At 43.1% G+C, this 20,820-nt stretch overlaps 1 protein-coding gene across 11 annotated transcripts in view; it reads left to right on the forward strand.

Annotated features, from left to right (window-relative positions):
* Positions 1–20,820, forward strand: part of NEO1 (neogenin 1) — a 242,085-nt gene that overhangs the window by 215,360 nt on the left and 5,905 nt on the right. For 4 of the 11 annotated variants that reach the window (XM_036907778.2, XM_036907781.2, XM_036907782.2 and 1 more), the window contains exons 21-26: positions 1,426–1,620; positions 5,360–5,428; positions 8,519–8,666; positions 12,993–13,231; positions 13,800–13,892; positions 17,292–17,450. In XM_036907778.2, the coding sequence (XP_036763673.1) occupies positions 1,426–1,620; positions 5,360–5,428; positions 8,519–8,666; positions 12,993–13,231; positions 13,800–13,892; positions 17,292–17,450 (903 nt within the window). Of the gene's footprint in view, positions 1–1,425; positions 1,621–2,304; positions 2,338–5,359; positions 5,429–8,518; positions 8,667–12,992; positions 13,232–13,799; positions 13,893–17,291; positions 17,451–20,820 lie in introns of all 11 variants that reach the window. The other 7 variants (XM_036907777.2, XM_036907779.2, XM_036907780.2 and 4 more) reach the window with 3 other exon arrangements.

Here is a 20,820-nt window from a genome sequence, read left to right on the forward strand (position 1 = left end):
ACATTCCAGGGGAGAACTGTGTTGTTGTGAGAAGTGGGAGTCTGAAGGCTCGCTTGGCCATTTTCTGAGGGGCTGTGAGTCATAATGGTCCTTGAAAGTAGAGCAGGGGGTGCTGTTTGCCCCTAGACGTGTAAAAATAAATCACCAGCTGGTTCTTCTGACTGACACTGTGTGAAAGTCTGATGGCCATGCTTGCATTAGACAGCCTTTAGCTGTAGTGGGACCTTATGGGTATATATATTTTCATCAGAAAAGCTGTTCTTCTCTGCCTCTCACTATAGATAACCTGCTATGGAGTTAAAGACCCAGCCCGTTTCTACAGGGTAATACCCAATAAATATATCAGCTCTTTTACCTTGAAGCCCAAAGAAGCCCACTAGGTTTTAATGCCTTTCCCCCTCAGGCCTGCTCCTTCAGCTTCCTGTGCTCTTACAAGTCAAGTTAAACGTTTGAATTGGCCTAGGCCTTTGAAGGGACCTGGAATTTTTCCTGGGACTTCCAGAGGAGAACCTTACACAGTAGAAGACCCTGTGCCTTCCTCACTCGGCCTTCTGGAGGAGGAAAGCCTGACGGATCTAGCTGTCAGTTATTCCCCTTGGAGCCTCTGTGGCATGTGGGTGTGTGCGGAGGAAGAAGAGCTTGCCTCCTGAAGTCCCTTTGTGTGAATAGGGTGGCCTAAGGAAACTGACAGCATGTTTTAGCATTGTCCTGCTTCCGTGTTCAGTAGGAATCCCTTTCCACAAATCCCTGGTCTTTGTCCTTTAGGTTTTGTATTTTCCTCTTCCATGTAAAAACCCAAGCATGACTTAACTTGAATTACATTTAACTTTGTCTTTAGTAACTAGTGGTGAGTGCATTTTTGCACTCTGTGCGTCGGGTAGGCTTGTGGCTGTGGCCCTTCCTGCCTCAGCCGCGGAGATCGAGTGCCCTCTGGTGGGGGTCTCAGGTGGCGTTTCCCTGTGACCTCACCCAGCCTAAGTCTGGGAGAATTTGACAACGCTTGCTGCCCGTCTCCCGATTTGTCTCCTAGGAAATCACATTGGTGAGAACTAAAACAAGCCATTATTGCTTTCAAAACTGCATCATTTTAATTGTAGACCCTTGAAGAGTACATTATTCAAACATTAAGATGTTGAAGTGACTGCGTTGTTTTCTTAGCTTCTGAGAAAACTTTGTATTTTTATCTTAACTACTTTTATTACTTCAACTGCTGATAATAGATGATAACTTACAGCCTGGCACTGTTAAAAGTGTGGTTTTCTCTATGTTGTTTTTAATGTAGCATTTTGAATGCATTTTACCGTTGCTGTTTAATCAGTAAGTGGTTCTCTACTTACATATGCTGTCATATATATCAGTATTGACTTACTGATTGCAAAAGAAAATGCAGGAATAAGGTTTATTTTCCCCTTCCTCTTTGCACAGGTTACATCATATATTACAGTACAGATGTGAATGCAGAGATACACGACTGGGTTATTGAGCCTGTCGTGGGAAACAGGCTGACGCACCAGATACAAGAGTTAACGCTTGACACGCCATACTACTTCAAGATCCAAGCCCGGAACTCGAAGGGCATGGGGCCCATGTCTGAAGCTGTCCAATTCAGAACGCCTAAAGGTGAAACTTTCCCAAACAGTTCCGTTATGTATCTGTTTAGTGGGACTATGGGCGCACATATCACTTTAGCATATAGAGACTCTGGATAATGTAACAAGTCCTGACGATGAGCTTTTGAGCCACAGTGTAAAGATTTATCTCAGAATGATCCCTCATCCACCCAGTGACGACCCAGTCAGTGCTCCTAGGTTACTGGCCTAACCATATCATAGATAAGAGAACTTTGACTCCAGGCTGTTTGAGGCAAGTGAATTATAGTGATTTAAAAATGTATACCAGTCAGATCTGATGTGATTCTCTTGGTTCCCATTTAGAGTAATAGCATGTTACTGTGATAGATGATTCTCTTTCAACACATACAGGCTATTAACCTGAAAGGCTTATTCGTGGGCTTTGGTAGAGAGAAAGAGACTAAAAGGGACCCCTTAAAGAAAACTCTAGATAGGAAGATGAAGATAAACTGTTGAACCACGAAAGCTTAGGGATAAAATCTAGTTGGGGACTGAGTCTATGGAAACATGGAAACCATATATGATTTCTTTTCTGTTAGTACTAAAAGTGACACTTGATTTGTTTGGTACTTTGTGGGGTTTTATTTTTTTCCTTTAAAAATTCTGCCTGTCCCATCTTCAAAGCTTGTGATCCTTGCTCTTGTTTTTTCTTCCCCTGTGCTTGGCCTGTTAGCGGACTCCTCTGATAAAATGCCTAATGATCAAGGTAAATGAGTAGATGGCCTCTCTTCCCTTTCCTCTCCTTTGTGACCTAGTAGTAGCTTTTTGTTGTTTTGTTTCTTTTTTTCTGAAAATCAATCAGTACTATGTATCAAAAACCACATGTTTATTGGCCAAAGTGGAGTTGAGTCCATGTTTGTGGCACGTGGGATATCTGAAAAGCTGGGGAACCTACTTAGGAGCTAAGTAGACTGGCAGGGAAAAAAGCTGAGTCTAATAAACCTGAGTTCTGCAGATGAAGGAGGTTGGCCGTAAGGGTGGGTCAGATTATCCTTTGTGATTTCAAGGTACTGAGGTTCTGTAACAGTGATAAGGGTTTGGACCATAATGAGAGCAATCATGCCAATCTGTCATATTTGTATCATCTCGGATTTTATTAGTATCTCTAAATGAAGTTGGAGTCAAATTCACAGTAACCAAATTCAACAAGTACCCTATTTTCCTCCCAAACAAAGAATCTATAAATTTACCCTACTGAATTGTATGATTATCCTTGACAAAATTAGTACTGTTTATTCCCTTACCATAAGCTTAATTCCAAACTCTTTTTCCATTTCTTGCCGTAAATATATCTGCTCATTTTAAAAAAGGACAGGAACTATTTAAAATGGAAATTTAGGAAGCATGGGCCTCAGTGTCACCATTCTTGAAATTCTCTGTCAGCATGGTTTTCAACTCTTAACTACTATGGTAGAGAGACGGCTGTACTTGATGATTTTCAACTCTGGAAAGTCAGCTAAAATTGGTATGTTTTCTGTAATAAGAGCGAGTAGTAAAAGTAAATCTGATGGCTGCTTTCATGGTTTAAGAGTAGTTACTAGAAATATGAAGTTTTGGGTACTGGATTAATGGCAAGTAAGAGTCAGAACTTGAGGTTTCAAATTTCAGGGCTTTGTGTTTGCATTCAGTGAGTCTTGTACAGTAAGAGACTGCAAAGTGTGTGTGTGTGTGTGTGTGTGTGTGTGTGTGTGTGTGTGTAAGGCACCCTAGGTAGAAACTTTGACTTAAGCATGAGAATAGAAAAATAACAATACTGCCTATGCACAGAATATAAATATGATCACTGTTCTTCTCTTATTTTACTTGACAAGCCACCACAGTGCAATTCTTAGCTGCACCATGTCTCTGGCATTCAAAATTCTTTATTATTTACTTTTGTTGTTTAGTTTAATCCTTGGAATTTCGTGTTCATGGGTTAAATTTAAAAGAATAAATGTTGGGAAATACAGAAATTAAACCACCAGTTTATTGACAAAATGTGTTCTTTGGCAATTACTTACATAATATGATACTCTGGATAGTTTGGCTTAAATGTGGGCTGCCTGACAAGTCCACTGAAATGTGAAGAGCCGTTCAAGTGCTAGATCTGCAGCTAGGCTTTCTCATAGTGAGAGGGGTGCTGGGGACCCTGACACACGGCGTGTGCCATTCGGCAGGAATGCCTGCAACAGAGTAAGGAGTTAAAGTGATGAGTATGGGCAGTGGAAAAGGGATCGGGGACTGGGTTAAACTGTGGAATAGGTCCTTTTGGAAACCCAAGAACTTCTGTTCCATTTGAAGGTTTTGAGCTTCTAGGAACATAGAAAATATTATTTTCATCTCTAGATCTATTCTGTTAAATTAACTACATTATAGAAACCTTTAGGTTTTAATTTCTTCCAAGTCTGATAATTTAGAGATACTTGACATTAGCGGTAGTGTTTTACAGAAACACATCTAGTGTATGCGCTTCTTAGTCAAGCTCTACTTGTAGAAATGACTCTCATGTATAGCTCTTTTGAAGCTTCATGCTCTCTGCCTTGTAAGGGGAAAAATTACATTCTCCCCTAAAGATTTATTATGCTTGTAATAACAGTAGTTAATATTTACTGGATATTTACTATGCGTCAGGCAGTATTCAAAATATTTTATAAGATTAAATTGCTATTTTATCTTCACAGCAGTTTGGTGAAGTAGATGCCATTATTATCACCGTTTGACAATGAGAAAATGGAGACCCAAAAAGAATATTTAAATAGTTTGTCAAAAGTTACAGTTACTACCTGGTGGAGCTGGCACTCAAGTGCAGGCAGCTTGTGCACCTCTGCACTTCATTAACCATGAAGAGCAGCTTTTACTTTGCAATTCTTTCAGGCTCTTCAGGAGAAATATGCTATTGCTTTCTGGCCCCAAACCTTGGAGGGAGGAATACCTTTGCTTTGTTCAAAAAGAACTCCTTATATTTGCTTTACCTAAGCAACTAATTTTCTATAAGTGTGAAGAACAAAATCCAAGAATATGAATTTCTAAAAAAAAACTGGTATTTGTGTTTTCTGAGGCCTGCTTGTGAGGTGGTCCCACGCCTGAAGTCAGCAACCTCACTGTGTTCTGTGCTGATGGATTAGGAGAGTGTCCTTTGTGAGCAACTAGAGGGAAGACTGTTTCTCCATCTCGGGATAGTTAGGGGACAAGCAGGAACTGAGAACCCAACTTAAATTTCCACTTGCCTTCCTGATCCTTCTTAGGACAACTTTTATACTTGGAAAGGCAACTTGATAATTTAAGAAAATAATCCAGATGCTACAGACCTATTAGGCCGGATCAGTATTCCAGGTCCCTTGGAAGCATCCAGTTCTTTAATGCAGAAGTTAACCTAACTGGTCCCCTTGGTTCCTTTTCTAAGAGAAGTTTTTTCCCTAAGCTCTGAGCAGTCTTTCAGGAACAGTTTCCCAGGCTAGAGAAATAGTGTGTTGCCACCTTATGAACAGTGAGTGGCGATCCAGTCAAACTCTAGATACAGCCACGGAAGAAGGCTGTCAGCCTTTCAGATGCCTCACTGCATAGAAAGCTATACTTTAGTTTGCTTTGCACAGTTGGACTATTTTTTCCCCCTGTTTATGTGCTACCTCATTTTCTCATGGACAGAGCAGACTGAAAATATTTTTTTGTAGAAAACACTCACTAGCTGTGAAGTGGACTTGTCACACCAATAATCTGGGTCATCACTGACATGATTTCTTCTCCTTCAGCCTCAGGGTCTGCAGGAAAAGGAAGCCGGCTGCCGGACATAGGCTCTGACTACAGACCTCCCATGAGCGGTAAAGCCCTTCCTGTGGCTTTTTGTTTTTTTGCTTACTATGGGCATAATGCAATCCTCCTTGAAATCTTGAAATATCTTTTGTATTGTATGTGGTGAGTTGTAGTGTGTTACTTTTCTCCTTTTATTTAATAGAGTTAGCTGTAGGCATTTTTCTGGCAAATATTTGCTGAGTCACTGCAAACCCATTCATTATAGGATCCATAAATAAAATTTGTTTCCCCACATATCCAACTTAAGATTAATTCTAAACAAATGAGTCTTCCTTTTGCCCACCACCTCCACAGAAGAATTGGAATCTTGCTTTCAAAAACAAAGTCTCATGGGATTGGCTATCACACAGAACAAGCCGGAGGAGTGCTTCAGAATCAGTTTCTCCCTACACAACTTACTGTGGTGTTTAATATAGTTTGGGAATTCTGAAAGTCCTTCCCATCGTTCTACCATCCTAGGAGCTGGTGCTTCCTAATTGCTTAAATGACGACACTTCTATAGAACTTCACCATTTGTAAGTTACTTTCATCCGTGAAATCATAGTTGGTCCTCATAACACTGTGAAGCAGGGAAAACAAGTGTCATGATTTCCACTTTATACATTTAAGAGACTCTGGAGAAGTAATGTGCCTGGATCCACCCGTAGTTATGGAAGTCCTAGAACCAAAATCCGGGTCTTCTGACTTTTGGTCGTGCTTTTTCCACTATCACACACAAACTAAAAGGCATGGGTTCTGTGCCAGAGGTGGGCATCCAGGATGGCAAAATGTCCACAAAGTACTTCCTAGAAACGACCCTTCCTGTCTCCTCACTCCTGCCAGAGAAACAAAGAAGAGAAAGTCTTGTCCTCTAGGCACTCTTAGTCTAACTGTGCAAATAAAATGATCTCTTAGTGTACATCTATTTAAATAAAAAGTGGTACTGCCCAGACTTAAGTGAAATCAGTCTATTCTTAGGAGAGCCAGACAAATTTGCATGCTTCAATAAATTTTTAGGCTCTGAGTTCTAGAACTTTGTTTCAGAATTTCTCTTCCTGGGATGCATGTTATATTTATGTTCTGTCACTTTGATGACACTGAAGCATGAGCTGGGAGCTAAGAGTCAGAAAAGAGTCAGGTGAGGCTTAGGAGACAGCCTACTGCAGTGTCCCTGGTACGAGGGCTGATGCTTCTTTTGGCAGCTCACTTTTGCTCTCTCTTAAAAGGGAGCTTTTGGCCAGCTCAGAAGTTAAAGGTCAAATGCGGTGAGATGAGAACTTGTCTCTTGTTGAACGCAGGGAAGAACTGCCCTGACCACCTCCGCATGCCTCGCACAGCCCAGCTCCCAGCCTCTGATTTGTGATGCCTGCCCTGCTCCACACCCGACCCAGAGTTCAGCACTGATGTTAATAAAAGTTTTATGTAAAGCCCTAATAACGGTCTAATTTTATTGGCCCTTAATTCCATAGTCTTTCCCAGATATAAAAATGTTATTTTATTGAAGGTCAGTGTGTATACAATTTGTTTATCTGCTTGCCTCTTTTCTCAGAAATAAAGGATAAAAATGATTGAACGAAATGTAGAATAAGCTCTTAAGCCCTCCTAAGTCAGCACAGATCTAGCACTGTGCTTAGGTGTAGCCCTGCTAAAACTGTAGAATCAAAAGTCGGAAGGTCAGCTAATCCAGTGTTACAGAAGTAGAAGTATAGTTTGGATAAGATCATAAGTTTATAAGCCAGGTTGTATATAAGAATCACTTTAGGAGCTTTTCTAAAAACTCAGGTTCCCAGGCCATTCCTTCATGGTAGAAATTTCTTTCACAACATCCTGGACTCGTAGGATGACTTCTCAAGTACTTCTAGTGGCTGAACACTCATTAGTTGGCAAAACAGCTCATCCCATTATTGTACAGACGTGATGGTTAGAAGGATAATAGGAAGAGAAACTAGAAGGAAAGGTATCAAGTACCCCTGGTAGTAGGATTTCCTGTAATTTATGATACGAGCGAGCCTAACTTCTGCGAGGTGGTAAGCAAAGAAACATGATTCAGGAAGTGAAGAGCAGGACTTAGAACAGAGCTGGATTACAAAAGGCCTTGATAAAAAGCTTGGACTTAATCCTGTAAGCAGTGGGGAACTAATAGTAATAAGAAGACAATCTAAATTTCCTCGAGGTCCTGAATGGTTTGGCCTCTGCCCTCATCTCTTTTTCTGCTCACTCTCCTCCCTCTAACCTGCCCCGTCTCCCTCCACTCAAGCGACACAGGCTGCCTTTCCCTTCCCTGAACGTGCCGAGCTCATCTCTGCCCTAGGCTCCTCCCACGAACTCTTCCCTCTCTCCTGACTGTTCTTCTTCCAGGTCTCTGTGTGGTAGAATCTTTCTTGTCATTCAAATCTCAGCTCAAATGCCATTTCCTCAGAGAAGCTTTTCCAACCATTCACTGAGTATCGTATCTCCCTCACTTTGTTTTTTTAAGGCACTTATTACTAACTAACAATTTCTCGTTTGTTTATTGTCTACCCACCGGTATCCTCATCCAAACATTCACATTGTTGTTCACTGTTGCATCCTTGGTACCTAAAACAACGCCTGTCACATAGTAACCATTCAATAAATACCTGTCAAATTAATGCACTAATGTACTTTTTCCTGAAACTGAATAAGAGAATTAACTCTGCATGGATTGTATATTTATAAAATCAGAGAGACTTTATTTTTCAGTCTATATGTTGGAAAAACCTTTTACTTTCTATGAGTATACATTTTTAAATGGTTTTGAAAATCAGGAAACTAAATGATTTACAGATGATGCTTTATAAGACAAATTTATGTAAAACATGAGATACCAGAAGGGCAGCCCCTTACTTGTCCAAGTATAATTTCAGAAGTTTTTATTGAACACCGAGGTCATGCCAGGCACTGTGCTGAGAACTGTACGTAGGGCAGAAACTGAGCTCTTTACATTCCTAATCTGGAGGAGATAGCCACACTCATGAGACACTTTTATACGAGGCACCTTGATAAGTGTTACAAAGAAGCTCACTTGAAGGTTCTGTGGCCTGATGGTATGTGTGTTTAGAATTCTCTAACACTAACGAATACACTGTTTTGCCCTCCAGGCAGTAACAGTCCTCACGGAAGCCCCACCTCTCCTCTAGACGGTAACGTGCTGCTGGCCATCATTGTTTCAGTCGGTGTCATCACCATTGTGGTGGTTGTGATCATCGCTGTCTTTTGCACCAGACGCACCTCCTCTCACCAGAAAAAGTAAGGAGCTGTAGGCTACACCAGATGTAGCCTGTAGGTTTTCGTGTCTATCCCTTTGCTTCTATGTGACTTCTGTATTTGGGGTTGTACATGGAGTTAAGACATAAAATACATGAGAAGGGATATCTTAAATATTTTTAAAGGAAGTGCAAAATGGTTTTTCTTAGAAATGTGCATCAGTCAGGGTCCTGGCAGGAAAGAGGTGATACACTCAGGAGGGGTGAATGGAAGGTTAACGGAGGGGCCATTTACAGTTTGTAAGTGGGGTTAGGGGTAAGCAGGCAGGAATGTTCAAGGGCCAGCAGCAATGATAGGCCACTGTCACCCTTAGGCCCGAGAGGGCAAGCGTTCTTTCTGAAGAAGAGAGCCATTTGAGGTCTGAAGCAGTAGGAGGTGGCCTCCTGACAGAGCTGTGTGTGGGAGTAGAAGTGTAACCACTGCCAACCTCTAGACTATCAGAGAGGGGCCAGGAGGAGAAATGCCCCCTACTCCCCCACTCCCAGTCTCTTGCCTGTGCCTTCCACTGGCCAAACCCAGCAGGAAGCCAGGGACAGAGTTGCCAAATAGCCATAGTTCATATTTAACACAACCTCTCAAGTCTCAGAGCCAATAAGAGCCTAGATCTGGAAAGCAAAGAGGACAGTGTCCTGCCTTGCTGGTAGCTGCTGGGGGTACTGTCTCTTCATGTGCACAGTGAACCAGATGCAAGAGAGTTCTGGGACGTTCTTACAGGCTGTACCGTGGCACAAACGCCGGCTGAGATGGAAGAAAACCATAGACCTCTTATTCTAAATCTGAAGTTTAAGAATATTTTGAAAGAACTGCTACCAAGTATGGAAGTTGTATTTGGGACTGGTTAGGGGCTGGGGAAGAGAGGTGTTGATTTAATGAGTAGGAAAGAATCTTTTACAATCAGCATATCAAATTCACAGAGAGGGCAGATGGCTGCTAGCCCTGAACACCTCTGGGATTTTGAGGTTTGTGGCTAATTATCTAGAGCAGATAGATAGTAAGGTGATTCAGTTATGTAGTGCTTGGTAACAGCCTACACTTCTAAACTAGAGAGAATCCCAGACCCTAGATTACATTCAACTCATATATCTGGCCAGTAAAACAGCAAAAATATATATATATTCTTGAGTTACCTCTAGTAGCAAAAAAAACACAGTATGGCCAGTAAAATGACTCTAGCTGCAATACCCTAAAAGATCATAAGATGGAGGTATTGCCCCATAAAAGAGAAAGAGCAATTCATGTCTGTGATCATCCGTCAGACTTGGTCTGCCCCCGGCAAGGATGCATGTACTTAGTGACGCTAAATTTGTTTGTTTTCAGTATAGAGGACAAGTACAAGCTACCCTGTAACTGCTTCTGATGATGGTTGTGTGTCCTTTTGTGTAGGTTACGTGATGCTTTTAATCTTTATTTGTTTTGCCCAAATAAAGCTTTCTATAGCTTGCATTGCACCACTTTTCCAGGAGAATGAGGTCTGCTTTTATGAGCCTCCTGTTCACTGCCTCTCACAGCTCTCCCTGTGACCTGCAAAGATTACATTTTTTTCTGCAAGCTTCTTTTTTCAGCATTTCACATTTGTCTGTCTTTATGAACTTGATTTTATATCTAGTTTTAGAAATCTTGAGATTTTTATTTAAAAGAATCTTTTAAAAATGACAGCATTCCTTAGTGCTTTAAGGGATTTGAAATTCGAAGTAAACAAAAAATACTTAGTCTTCAGATTGAGAGGTAGGAAAACAAGTTGGCACCAGGCTTCATACTTTGCGCTTGTAGTTGAATCTGCAAGTCCTATGGATTTGGGGCCCTTTGTTTAAATAATTACATCAAGTCTTCACAGGGCCCTCCCCTCCCCCAGTGACCTGCTTCCCAAGTGTTCTGTCAACCACCAAAAAATGTGATTTTTCTTAATAATTTTCTTCTTCTATAGACTTAGAACCTCCAAGCTGACAGAGCATTTAGTGCCTAGCCCCTCACTGTTCCCCAGTGCATTCCATTTGAGCTCCGTACTCTCAACAGATGAGAACTACCTCAGTACACCACCACCCGACCTAAAAGCCTTTCTACATTGGAATAATCATTTTCTCCCGCTTCCTAAGTGTACTTCCTCCTGTCTGAAGCCAGTGCTGAGATCCAGACACTCAGGATCTCAGTGTCTGTCCCATCCTCCTAAGACCTTCTGCCTGCTGTTACCCTTTTCCCTGGCCCAGCTAACCTCTCACTCTGTGTTGGCTCTGTCCCTTCAAAGTCAAAGTGTGCTCAGACTTCTCCCTTCTTAAGAAATAATTATAATTACAACCTTTCCTCTGCTTCACGGCCCTTACCACTGGCTGCTTACAAACCCTCTCCCTTCACCAGGGGTTTCTCAGGTACTTGCCCACACTCACTTGTCTGTCCTCCCACCTCATGCCTCCTTGTGCTGCGGTCCTCTCCCCCGGATCCTGCCCCTGCCACGTTACCCACACTGCTTTTGCTGAGCTCACCATATTGCAAAAGCCAACAGACATTTTCAGTCCTCATTTAGTCTCTCAACAGCATGTAACACAGCCAGCACCTCCTTCCTTCTGGATACATTCTCTTCTCTTGTACATCATGATTGTGTCTTGTTTCCCACAGTCCCTCCCTCCCACCCACCCAGCCATCAGATAGAGGCACTCCCCGGGGCCTGGGCCTGGACTTGCCCTCTTTCCCTTCTGTGCTCTCCCCAAGTGACAGCTACTCCCGTGGCTTCATTCGCTGTCTGCATCCCAGCCCCTCCTGTACTTCTCTAACTTCTCTTCCGAGTCTCAGACTCGGTACCCAGTTGCCTCTTGTACATCTCCTCTTGAATGGCTCAGAGGCCCCCACCTCTCATAACCCCCAACCATCCCCAGGGCCCTAATTTTCAAGAACCAGACAGCAGGTAGGCTTAAGAGTTGGCTGGGTTCCAGATTGGGGAATAGGAATGGGGAGAAGAAATATAAATGGTAAATAAAAGGTTTTTGCATTAAAAAAAAAAAAGCATAAGCATGTTCAAACTAGTTTCCTGTCAAGCCCGCTCTGACCCCATTGTTCCCAGTGTTAGTAAATGGCTTAAGCCAGAAACCTTGGCATCCTTTGCTCCTGTTGCTTTTTACTACCACCTCATCCCATGTCCTTTCATTCACCAAATCGTGTCATCTTTATCTCCTAAATAACTGCCAAATATGCTCCTTTTCTCCATTCCTCTATCCAGGGTCACCATTAGATTATTATAGTAGCATCCTAGCTAGTCTCCTGTTCTGTCCCCCACCCCATGAATCATTCTTCCTTTCATAGTTGATTATAAACTTTTAACTCAAAATTGGTCTCCTTATTCTCCTGCTTAAAACCATTTGGTGGTTTCTTATTACTCACAGAGGGAAGTTCAACTCTTGGCATGTTTCCAGAAGCCCTGCATGACCTGACAGGCTGCCTTTCCAGCGTCATGCATGTCGTTCTCGCCGTGGTCCGCCGTACCGCCCCTGCTTAAGAGTCCTCACGATCCCTCTAATACACTGGGCCATTGCTCTCTACCTCGGGGCTTGGATGTAAACTGATTCCACTATCTGGAATGTAGCTCTGCCCTGCCCCCTTTGCATCTCTTTTTAAATGTCATTTCTGCCTCCAGGTTTTGCCTGTTCACCTTATGTCCAACTATGAAGAGGTCACTGTAATGCTCAGCATCTCATTAGGCTTCGAGCACTTTAATATAGTTCGCTATCTGTCTTCCTCACTTGACTGGTTGTGCTGAGGCCACAGCAGTCCAGCACAGGGTCTGACATACTATAGACACCTAATAAATGCTTACTGAGTGGGTGAGGGGGTGAGTGAATGGAGAAATTAAGGCACAGGGAAGTAGACACTGTCATCCCTGTTCTTGACTTTACCAGCTGGAAGTCCTAGTTTGGGTTGCCTGAAATGTTGCTCCCTCCCTTCTTTATAAGCCATGGACTCCACCTCTACTCCACTGTTCTGTTGATAATGACCTTCCTGTATTGATTGGAGCCTTGTGGAAGGACCTTCTGCTTTAGAGATTATTTGATTTAAAAAATGCTGTGCAATCTCTTGGTACTCAAAAGAACAGGGAAGTCTTAAAATACGCCCTTGTATGTATCTCTAAATAGTGTGTGGACAAAACAGAGATAAATTCACTGTTGCCAGAAGTAAACTCCTTGCCTCTGGCTTTCTTTTTCATTTGTGTTTAGTTTCTGCCTTTGCTTGAAGCATCTCTAGAAGGGAAGTTTTCATCATTCAAGCCTTTTGACACATATGTTCAAAAGAACTACTTCTTAAATATCTTAATTTTGTGCCTAGGAAACGAGCTGCTTGCAAATCAGTGAACGGCTCCCATAAGTACAAAGGGAACTCCAAAGATGTCAAACCCCCTGACCTCTGGATCCATCACGAGAGACTGGAGCTGAAGCCCATAGACAAGTCTCCAGACCCAAACCCCATCATGACTGATACTCCGATTCCTCGGAACTCTCAAGATATCACGCCGGTTGACAATTCCATGGACAGCAACATCCATCAAAGGCGGAATTCATACAGAGGTGCAGGTTTTGCCCAAATGCTGGGAGACTATTTCCACATAAATCCCTCTCTGTTTTCTAAGGTTGCCTTAATTTGATGATCTCTATACAGGTTAGTTTTAAAGAAATGACTACTGTGGGATTTGGTCAACATCTGATGAAGAATAGCTGGTTGTTATGGGGGACAGGTTCTGTATCCAAGTGAGACAACTTGTAGGTCTTTTAGGTCTCTCAGCAGGCTTCCTACCTAATACTCAAGCAGTTGAGGCAGCCCAGCCCATGTCCGGGCATTTCATTCTGCCCCTTCCGTTTGGAGTCCAGCCCACTGTGCTCAGAGTGCCTGGATGCGCTTCCTCACAGACATCACACTGAAACGTGGTAGGCAGCACTGGGCCAACTGCGCTGCCTCCTTGCAGGGACTCCTAGCAGGGACATCCTGCTCTTTTATTTCACTCCCTGCAGAAACACCTTGTCTCCATTATGTTGTCTGTGAGTCCTAAATCCCCCACTAGAAAGATTTTACTGCTGAGGCTGCTCAGGAGCCTAGGGTGTGCCTAACTTGTAACTAACCTCCATATTTGACATCTAGGGCATGAATCAGAGGACAGCATGTCTACACTGGCTGGAAGGCGGGGAATGAGACCAAAAATGATGATGCCCTTTGACTCCCAGCCACCCCAGCGTAAGTTAAAAGCTTGTTCTTTCCCCAGTGCTGCCAATCTATCCAGTCATGTTGGGGAACAACTAAGAATGATCTCTTGGACTTCACTTGATCTAACACAAGATAATCTACCAGAGCTTTGGTACCACTTGCCACATTTTACAATTAATATTATTCTTGAGACTAGCTTCTATCAGTAAATAAGCTAAACATCCAACTTCCCCATTCTCTTGGGATTCAGAGAAACTCCCTCAGTCTCCCTAAAAGTGCACAGCACCTCTACAGGAGAAACGGGGAAGCATCCTTCCAGAGGCTGAGGATGACCAGATGTCACAGTATTCCAGACTTCTGACACACGTTCAGTGTTGATGGACACCTGTGGATTTTTTTATTAATAGATATTATATTTTAGAGGAGTTTTAGGCTTATAGTATAGAGTTTTTAAAACAATATTTTTCAAACTTATTTGACCCATGCGTTATTTTGATAAGCATAAAAATTACCCAGCCTCCTTTAATAATATTTGAAATTCAAAATCAGTTAAACATCATGATTAAAAAACAGAAAGCAATGGGATAAACCAATTTCCTTTTCAAACTACTGCTTCTCCCTTATCAGTTTTCAAGGCAAGGAAGCCTTTCAGACCACTAGCACTGTGGCTTCCAATTGAGGGTCCACAGGGCCTCCTACAGTGATAAGAAGCCACTTTCCTGCCAATACCAAGTTTTAAAAACGATTTGATCTTGAAGTATTTGCTCTTAAGCTGAACAGTAGGCCAGGAGGCCTAAACACTGTCAGATGCCAAAATTCAAATCCTGAAAGCAGATTGCTTTTCAATTTAACCTAAATTGAACTTTTGAATTTTTTATTCATTACTTAAAAGATGCTCATTTCAGAACTTATAAAAAAGTGACAGAGATTTAAATAACCACAGATATCCTACGCATAAAGAGGTTCACCATGGTACCCTATACTTAGAAACCGGTGGAACTCCCAAGCGTTTAAATGTCTGTACACACCCACGAGCTCATACTCACTGTGCACAGACATGTAGGCACTGGATCCTGTAAGTCATCTTTGAAAGTAAAGACCGATTGATTAGTAGGTCATTTCTGCACAAGGTAGTTTTTGCTTAGGGTCCATGATGAAAAGAAGAGCCTGTACTTGGAGGCATGCGGGAAAAAAACGTGGCTTCCCTCTTATAAGAGGTGCAGTGGAGAGGGTCTCCAGGTTTAAAAACAGCAAAACAGTCATGTCTGAGAAGAGTAAGCCAATCCATTTCAGCTGCTTTTGATTTATAAGAAGATGGTGGCTTGACCGCTTGTTTTGTGTAAGACTAGTTCTTACATGAACTGGCTTATTTTTTAAACTTGTAAAGTTTGACTATTCCTATTCCTAGATTTGTTGCTTTTAAATACATTAAGGAGAAAATATATGTTATACCAGTAGATATTATTCCTTTTTTCTTTTCTTTTTTTGGTGTTGAGGAAGGGCTATGCTTAAATATACAATATTATTTACTTAGTGCCTCAACAGTTGGGTGGGTGAGTAGAATCTTTAATTCAAGACGCTGAAATCGGGTATCCAGGTATACTTGTCGTCTTCTTTGAGACACCCTTTTCCCCACAGGCAGCAGTTCTTTTTTCAAGCTGGGCTTTCCTGGAGTCTCTATCCACCACCACCTACCCTGGTCTTTAATAGCTGAGCCCCGCTAGGAAGGGCTTGCTGGTGTCTAGATGAAATTCAGTCCAAGTCCTTGCACGAAGCATTCGGTTCTGATTCAGCTAACAGCTAACGATTGCTGAGTATGTTCTAGACAGATACTTTCATGTCATTTTATTTGAAAAACTGGAAATGCCTTAAAAAAAGGAGAGAGAGTCAATTTTGTTTTTGTTTTGTGAGAGTCCTCTATGCCTAGCATGCTTCTAGGTTACACTTACTAGGTAAAAACCAGAAGGTGTTCCCCTCATCCTTGTGATCAGTGTTTAATTCTGGCAAACACTGATTCCGAAGCACGCCGTCTTCCCCTAGAGGGAATGCTGGCTCCCGCGCCGCCCTGAGGACCCTCCTCAGCCAGTTTTTCCAAGTTGTGTTTTATTCCAAAGGACCACCTGAGCCTTCTGGTCTCTGGGAGCAGCGCACGCTCCTGTCTTGTCCCCAAGACCTGGAGGAGGAGAGGGGCAGCGGTACCCCAGAGTCCCTGGCTGCTTGTGCAGCCTGCGTGGTTGCACGTGGCCGGGACAGGAGGTAGCTAAACAATAAAGGAATTTATCTTATTAATGGATTTTTCTTCACCAAAGTAATGTTGGATGGCACTCAGAGATCTAGGGAAATCCTTGGTGACAGAAGAGATTTTAATAGACTCCGAAGGCTAATTAAGTCTTATCACAAAGTTTGTGAAGCCCTCGCTTAGAGAAAAAGAGACCCCTGGGTTCCTAGTCAACCCCCACCTGTTTGCCTATTTGGGGCTTTAGTGTTTATTATCTTTATCTTAAACATTCTGGTTCTACAACTGCTGTAAGGAAATAACCTAAGAAAACTTTATTCCCAAACTGGGCTGATTTTATTTCCCTGGGATTGATCATGAAGCCTCACTAAAGAAGTACCTTATCTTCCTAGAAAGTTGTGTATGGAATATATATGTGGAAATTTGGATTTGTTAGCTAAATGCAGAAAATTAGATTCCTTAGCCAGTGTGAGAGGGAAAGAGGAAAGATCCATTTACATTTTAAAATATGGACGGATGTGGCTAAGCTCCCACAAAGGTGCAATAAAAGATGGTGCCATCAGCCTGGCTTCTTGCTTTTAGTGCCAGACTAGACCACTAGAGCTCAATTCCATTTGCATTCCTTTTAAGATGTGAAAACTGATTACACAGCTTCTCGTTCATTCAGCCTAAATACCTATTGCATGGCTCATTCAACAAGTAAGAAAAGGCAGAATGAACTAGGAATATACTCAGTGGGGAAGGGGCTTCTATATTTTTAGCCAGAAAAAAAAAATAGAGACCTAAACTATCATCTGTTTGCTTTTGGTTTTATATTTTGTGACATATTCAAATAGATATTTCAATAACTCATGTAACCCATTAGAAAATAACAGATAAACCAAAAGAAAAAGTGTTTTTAAATCCTGACCACTCTTCCCCACAAGCTAATTACCATTAACATTTTAGTGTATATTCCTTAGACCTTTTGGGGTCTGTGTGGACATATGCATAGGAGTGTGTTGGTGTGTTAAAACAAATGTAAAACACATGGCTGATTGTCCAAATCCAGCCAGCTGCTGCCAGAAAGCCAAGGGACTGGTTATGCTATGTGGGGGGGTGGGGGGGTGGAGGAGGGCTTTGCTTTTGAACTGTGATTTGTGTGTGTCTGTGCAAGCATGTTAAGCATTTCTCTGTCTTGTGTTCATTCACAGCTGTGATTAGTGCCCATCCCATCCATTCCCTCGATAACCCTCACCATCATTTCCACTCCAGCAGCCTCGCCTCTCCAGCTCGCAGTCATCTCTACCACCCGGGCAGCCCATGGCCCATTGGCACATCCATGTCCCTTTCAGACAGGGCCAATTCCACAGGTGAGAGATGAGGATCGAGCCCCAGCTGGAAACATTCCAAAAGAGTTGGCAAGCTGGGACAAAGACAGACTTGTCGTGCCTAGAAGGATTTGGAGTTCTTCTCAGTGTTACTTATTTATTATGACATTTCTTTTACTGACTCAAATTTGTTTCTGTAAAATTCACCCCATTTTTCTCCCTAAGTTTTAAGAGTTTGGTGCAAGGTGCTCTTGCAGTAAAAACAGTAATACTGATCACATAACCATCTTGTTCCATCTACTTGCATCTTACTTCAATCATATTTTCAGTTTGTTTATTTTTTTGTAATCCTCCAGTTTGAAAGGAAAACTCATTCTGGGTGATTTTCAGACACTAGGGGTTGCCTTTGCCTCCCAGTCACCCTGGTGTGGGGAGGGTCCCTAGGCCCATAAGGTGCTGCTTGTGTTAGGTCTTACTTTCCTACTTGTGCTATGGACAAAAGCAGGAAGAGCATCCTGGGGCAGTGGGGCCAGCAGCCACACTGAGTTTGTGCAGGTTGTAGACCTCAGGTTGCCTAGCCGATCGCTGAAATTAGAAAGGGCTGCACAAGCGTAGATCATGTCTAGGGAACATATAGGAAATTAACCTAACAATCGGTAGTATATTTAAAGAAATACATTGTCAAATTCCAATTTGGAAGTCTTAAAACACAGCATTAACAACACATGTAAAGGAGGAAATACTGAAGGTGAGAGGACAATAAATGGAATAAATACTTTTGTTAGTCATTGTAAATTAATTTTTTATACTAGCAAATCTAGTAACTTCTCATATATATAACATGCTCTTTTTTTTCCATCATTTGAAACTTGTCTATTAATAGTTACAATGTTATTAGTAGAACTGAGTTTTGGTGGTTCTTGGAAATAAAAGAATTTTAAGTGAATTCCATTTTAAAAGAACCTCAAAACTTCATGCTAGAGGTTTGGGTTGCCAGTAATACCCCCTCTCCTTTAAGTTTTGATCAATTATAAACACACAGATCAAGAGAAGATGAAAGCTTTATTAAGGGACACCTGACAACTCCCAAAGTTATTCCTAAACCTTTACTTGGTTTGGGGAACACTGCTTGAATCATGTCTGAAACTGGCCTTCTTACTATCTCCCTCCAAGTACAGGCTTAGGGTCCTGCCTTTAGGGAAAGACAGTCTACAAAAGGTTATATGGAGAACCTAAGTCTGCCTGAACACAGTCTCAGACAGAACAGGGACCAGAAAGCAGCCCTCCAAACCTGCTCTTAGAAAGCAGTTTTTCTGTCCTTACCCTGTTGCTCCATTTTTAAGGCAGAGGAATCCCACCCACTAGGATGTGCGTCTGCCTGAGGGCGTAGTAGCCTCTTTCCAATCAGATTAGCTCCCTCCTCCTTCCTTCTGGATTAGGAGGGGGTTGAAGGTTGTTAAGAAGAATGACAGCTCCCGCCCAGACTCATCCAGAGGTCTGTTGGTAAAAGTTGCTTTCTGTACGGATTTAGGCAGAAAAGTAAAGAGGAGAAGGCAATGATTCGCGTTACTACAGGGTTCCTTGCTTTCATGACCAGAAGGTGAAACTAGTGATAGAGCATCACTGAAGATGGACTGGAACCATAGAGCAATATCTAGAAACAATCACAGTTCTCTTACTGTTGCATTGTTGCATTTTCCTGTGTCTTCAAAGCCCAGTGTTGCACAAGCCCCATACGCCGCAGGCTAGGCATGACTAGGACTTGGCTAGGGCGCTCCTTGCCCTCGAGAGCAATTACTGTGTCTTTTCCTTGGACGATTGCTGTGCCGCCACCGCTTGGTGCAGCAAGAGCCCTTCCTGCTTGTGCAGACCCTTGGCAGTGTGAACTTCCAGTCAGTAGGCAGGCCCCTCACCAAAACAGACATTTTAGTTACAGCATAATTTCCCTCCTGAGCTGTCACAGCCCGGCTTTTGGCACTTTGGGGGGGGGTGTGAGTCCTTCATACCTCAGACCCAAGACCTTTAAGCTAAGGGGGTAACCCTCATGACGGCATGGCCTGTCTCCTACGAGCCCGATGGAGCACACTAATTGCTACCTCAGCAACAAAGGCTAGGAAGAAGCTTGGATCTCTGCGGGCTGCTCACGCACTACTACTTAAAAGGCCTTTTTTAAGCTTGAGGACTCTTAAGAGTCAGGGGAAGCCCTCCTTCAGGCTGCCTCTGGTGCAGCCTATTGCCCCGAGGTGGTGACCTCCGGGCCCCTCCTCAGGGTAGGGATGATGTTCTACATTGGCTCACGCTGTTTAAAAGGTCTTCCTCATGTGGTCTCCCTGGACCTGGGTACTGCTTCCTCCCCTGCAGGGTCGGGGCAGGTGGCATTGGGCGTTCAAGGGCAGTGTGGCGTGTGGTGGTTCAGAGCATGGACGTGGGAGTCAGGGAGCGGGATTCAGATCACCACCCTGCCCGTTGTAGCTGTGTTCTTGGCCCTGCTTAGCTCCCAGTGCCTTCGAGTTACTGTGAGGGCTGAATGGGCCACGGGCGTGAAGAGTTGGCACAGTGCCTGACTCAGAGTAAGCCTTCAGCCATTTACAAAGAAAAGAATCTCACCAATTATTCAGGCCCCATGTTTAGCACTTCTCATACATCTCAGTTAGTCCTCAGTGAATTATGTTATTCTCCCTGTTTCATGGGTAAGGAAACTGAACTCAGAGAGATTCAGTGACTGCCAAATTCCTGTAGCTATGCCAGGATTAGAGTCCAGGTCTTTCTGACTCCAAAGCCAGGGCTTTTTCTGCCCCCCCCCCGCCCCCCATGCTGCCTTCCGGAACGACTCTGACCCTCATCATGTATTTTGAGATTGTTGCCCTGTTCTCCCTGAGCCGCCCCAACTCCAGCCTGCTCCGGCTGTTTCCCCCTCTGGGCCCAAACACCCTCCCTACGGCATAGTCTTAAAGCTGTTTGCAGACCTCTCGACTGTTTCCCTGTCCAGATGTCACTTGAGCTGCGGGCTCTGGCGAGGACGTGCCCAGTCTGCAGAGGGTATGCAGGGCCTGTGGCATCGCCTCTCCTGCAGGACCCCCCAGGCCTCAGAGACCGAGTGGTGCTTGTCAGGGACCCGGCCTGATGACTAGACATTTGAGCTATGGAAGGCCAGTCTCTAAGACTGTCAATCAATGAGTGAAATTTTTAATTTTCTTTTATACTTACTTATACCTCTTAATAGACAATGGTCTCAAGAGCCTAGCTTCATAGTAAGACTGAGGAGAACATTAAATCTGTAAAATTGTTGATCACTGAGCTATCTTGGTGAAATAATTCCAGCAGCGGGTTGACAAAGTTGTTCGGGACTCTTAGATGAGTCCATTTCTTAGCCTTGGCAGTGGAGCTCCTCCGTGTTCCCTTGGACTAGCAT

This window comes from Manis pentadactyla, chromosome 11, assembly GCF_030020395.1.
Source record: "Manis pentadactyla isolate mManPen7 chromosome 11, mManPen7.hap1, whole genome shotgun sequence".
NCBI lineage: Eukaryota > Metazoa > Chordata > Mammalia > Pholidota > Manidae > Manis > Manis pentadactyla.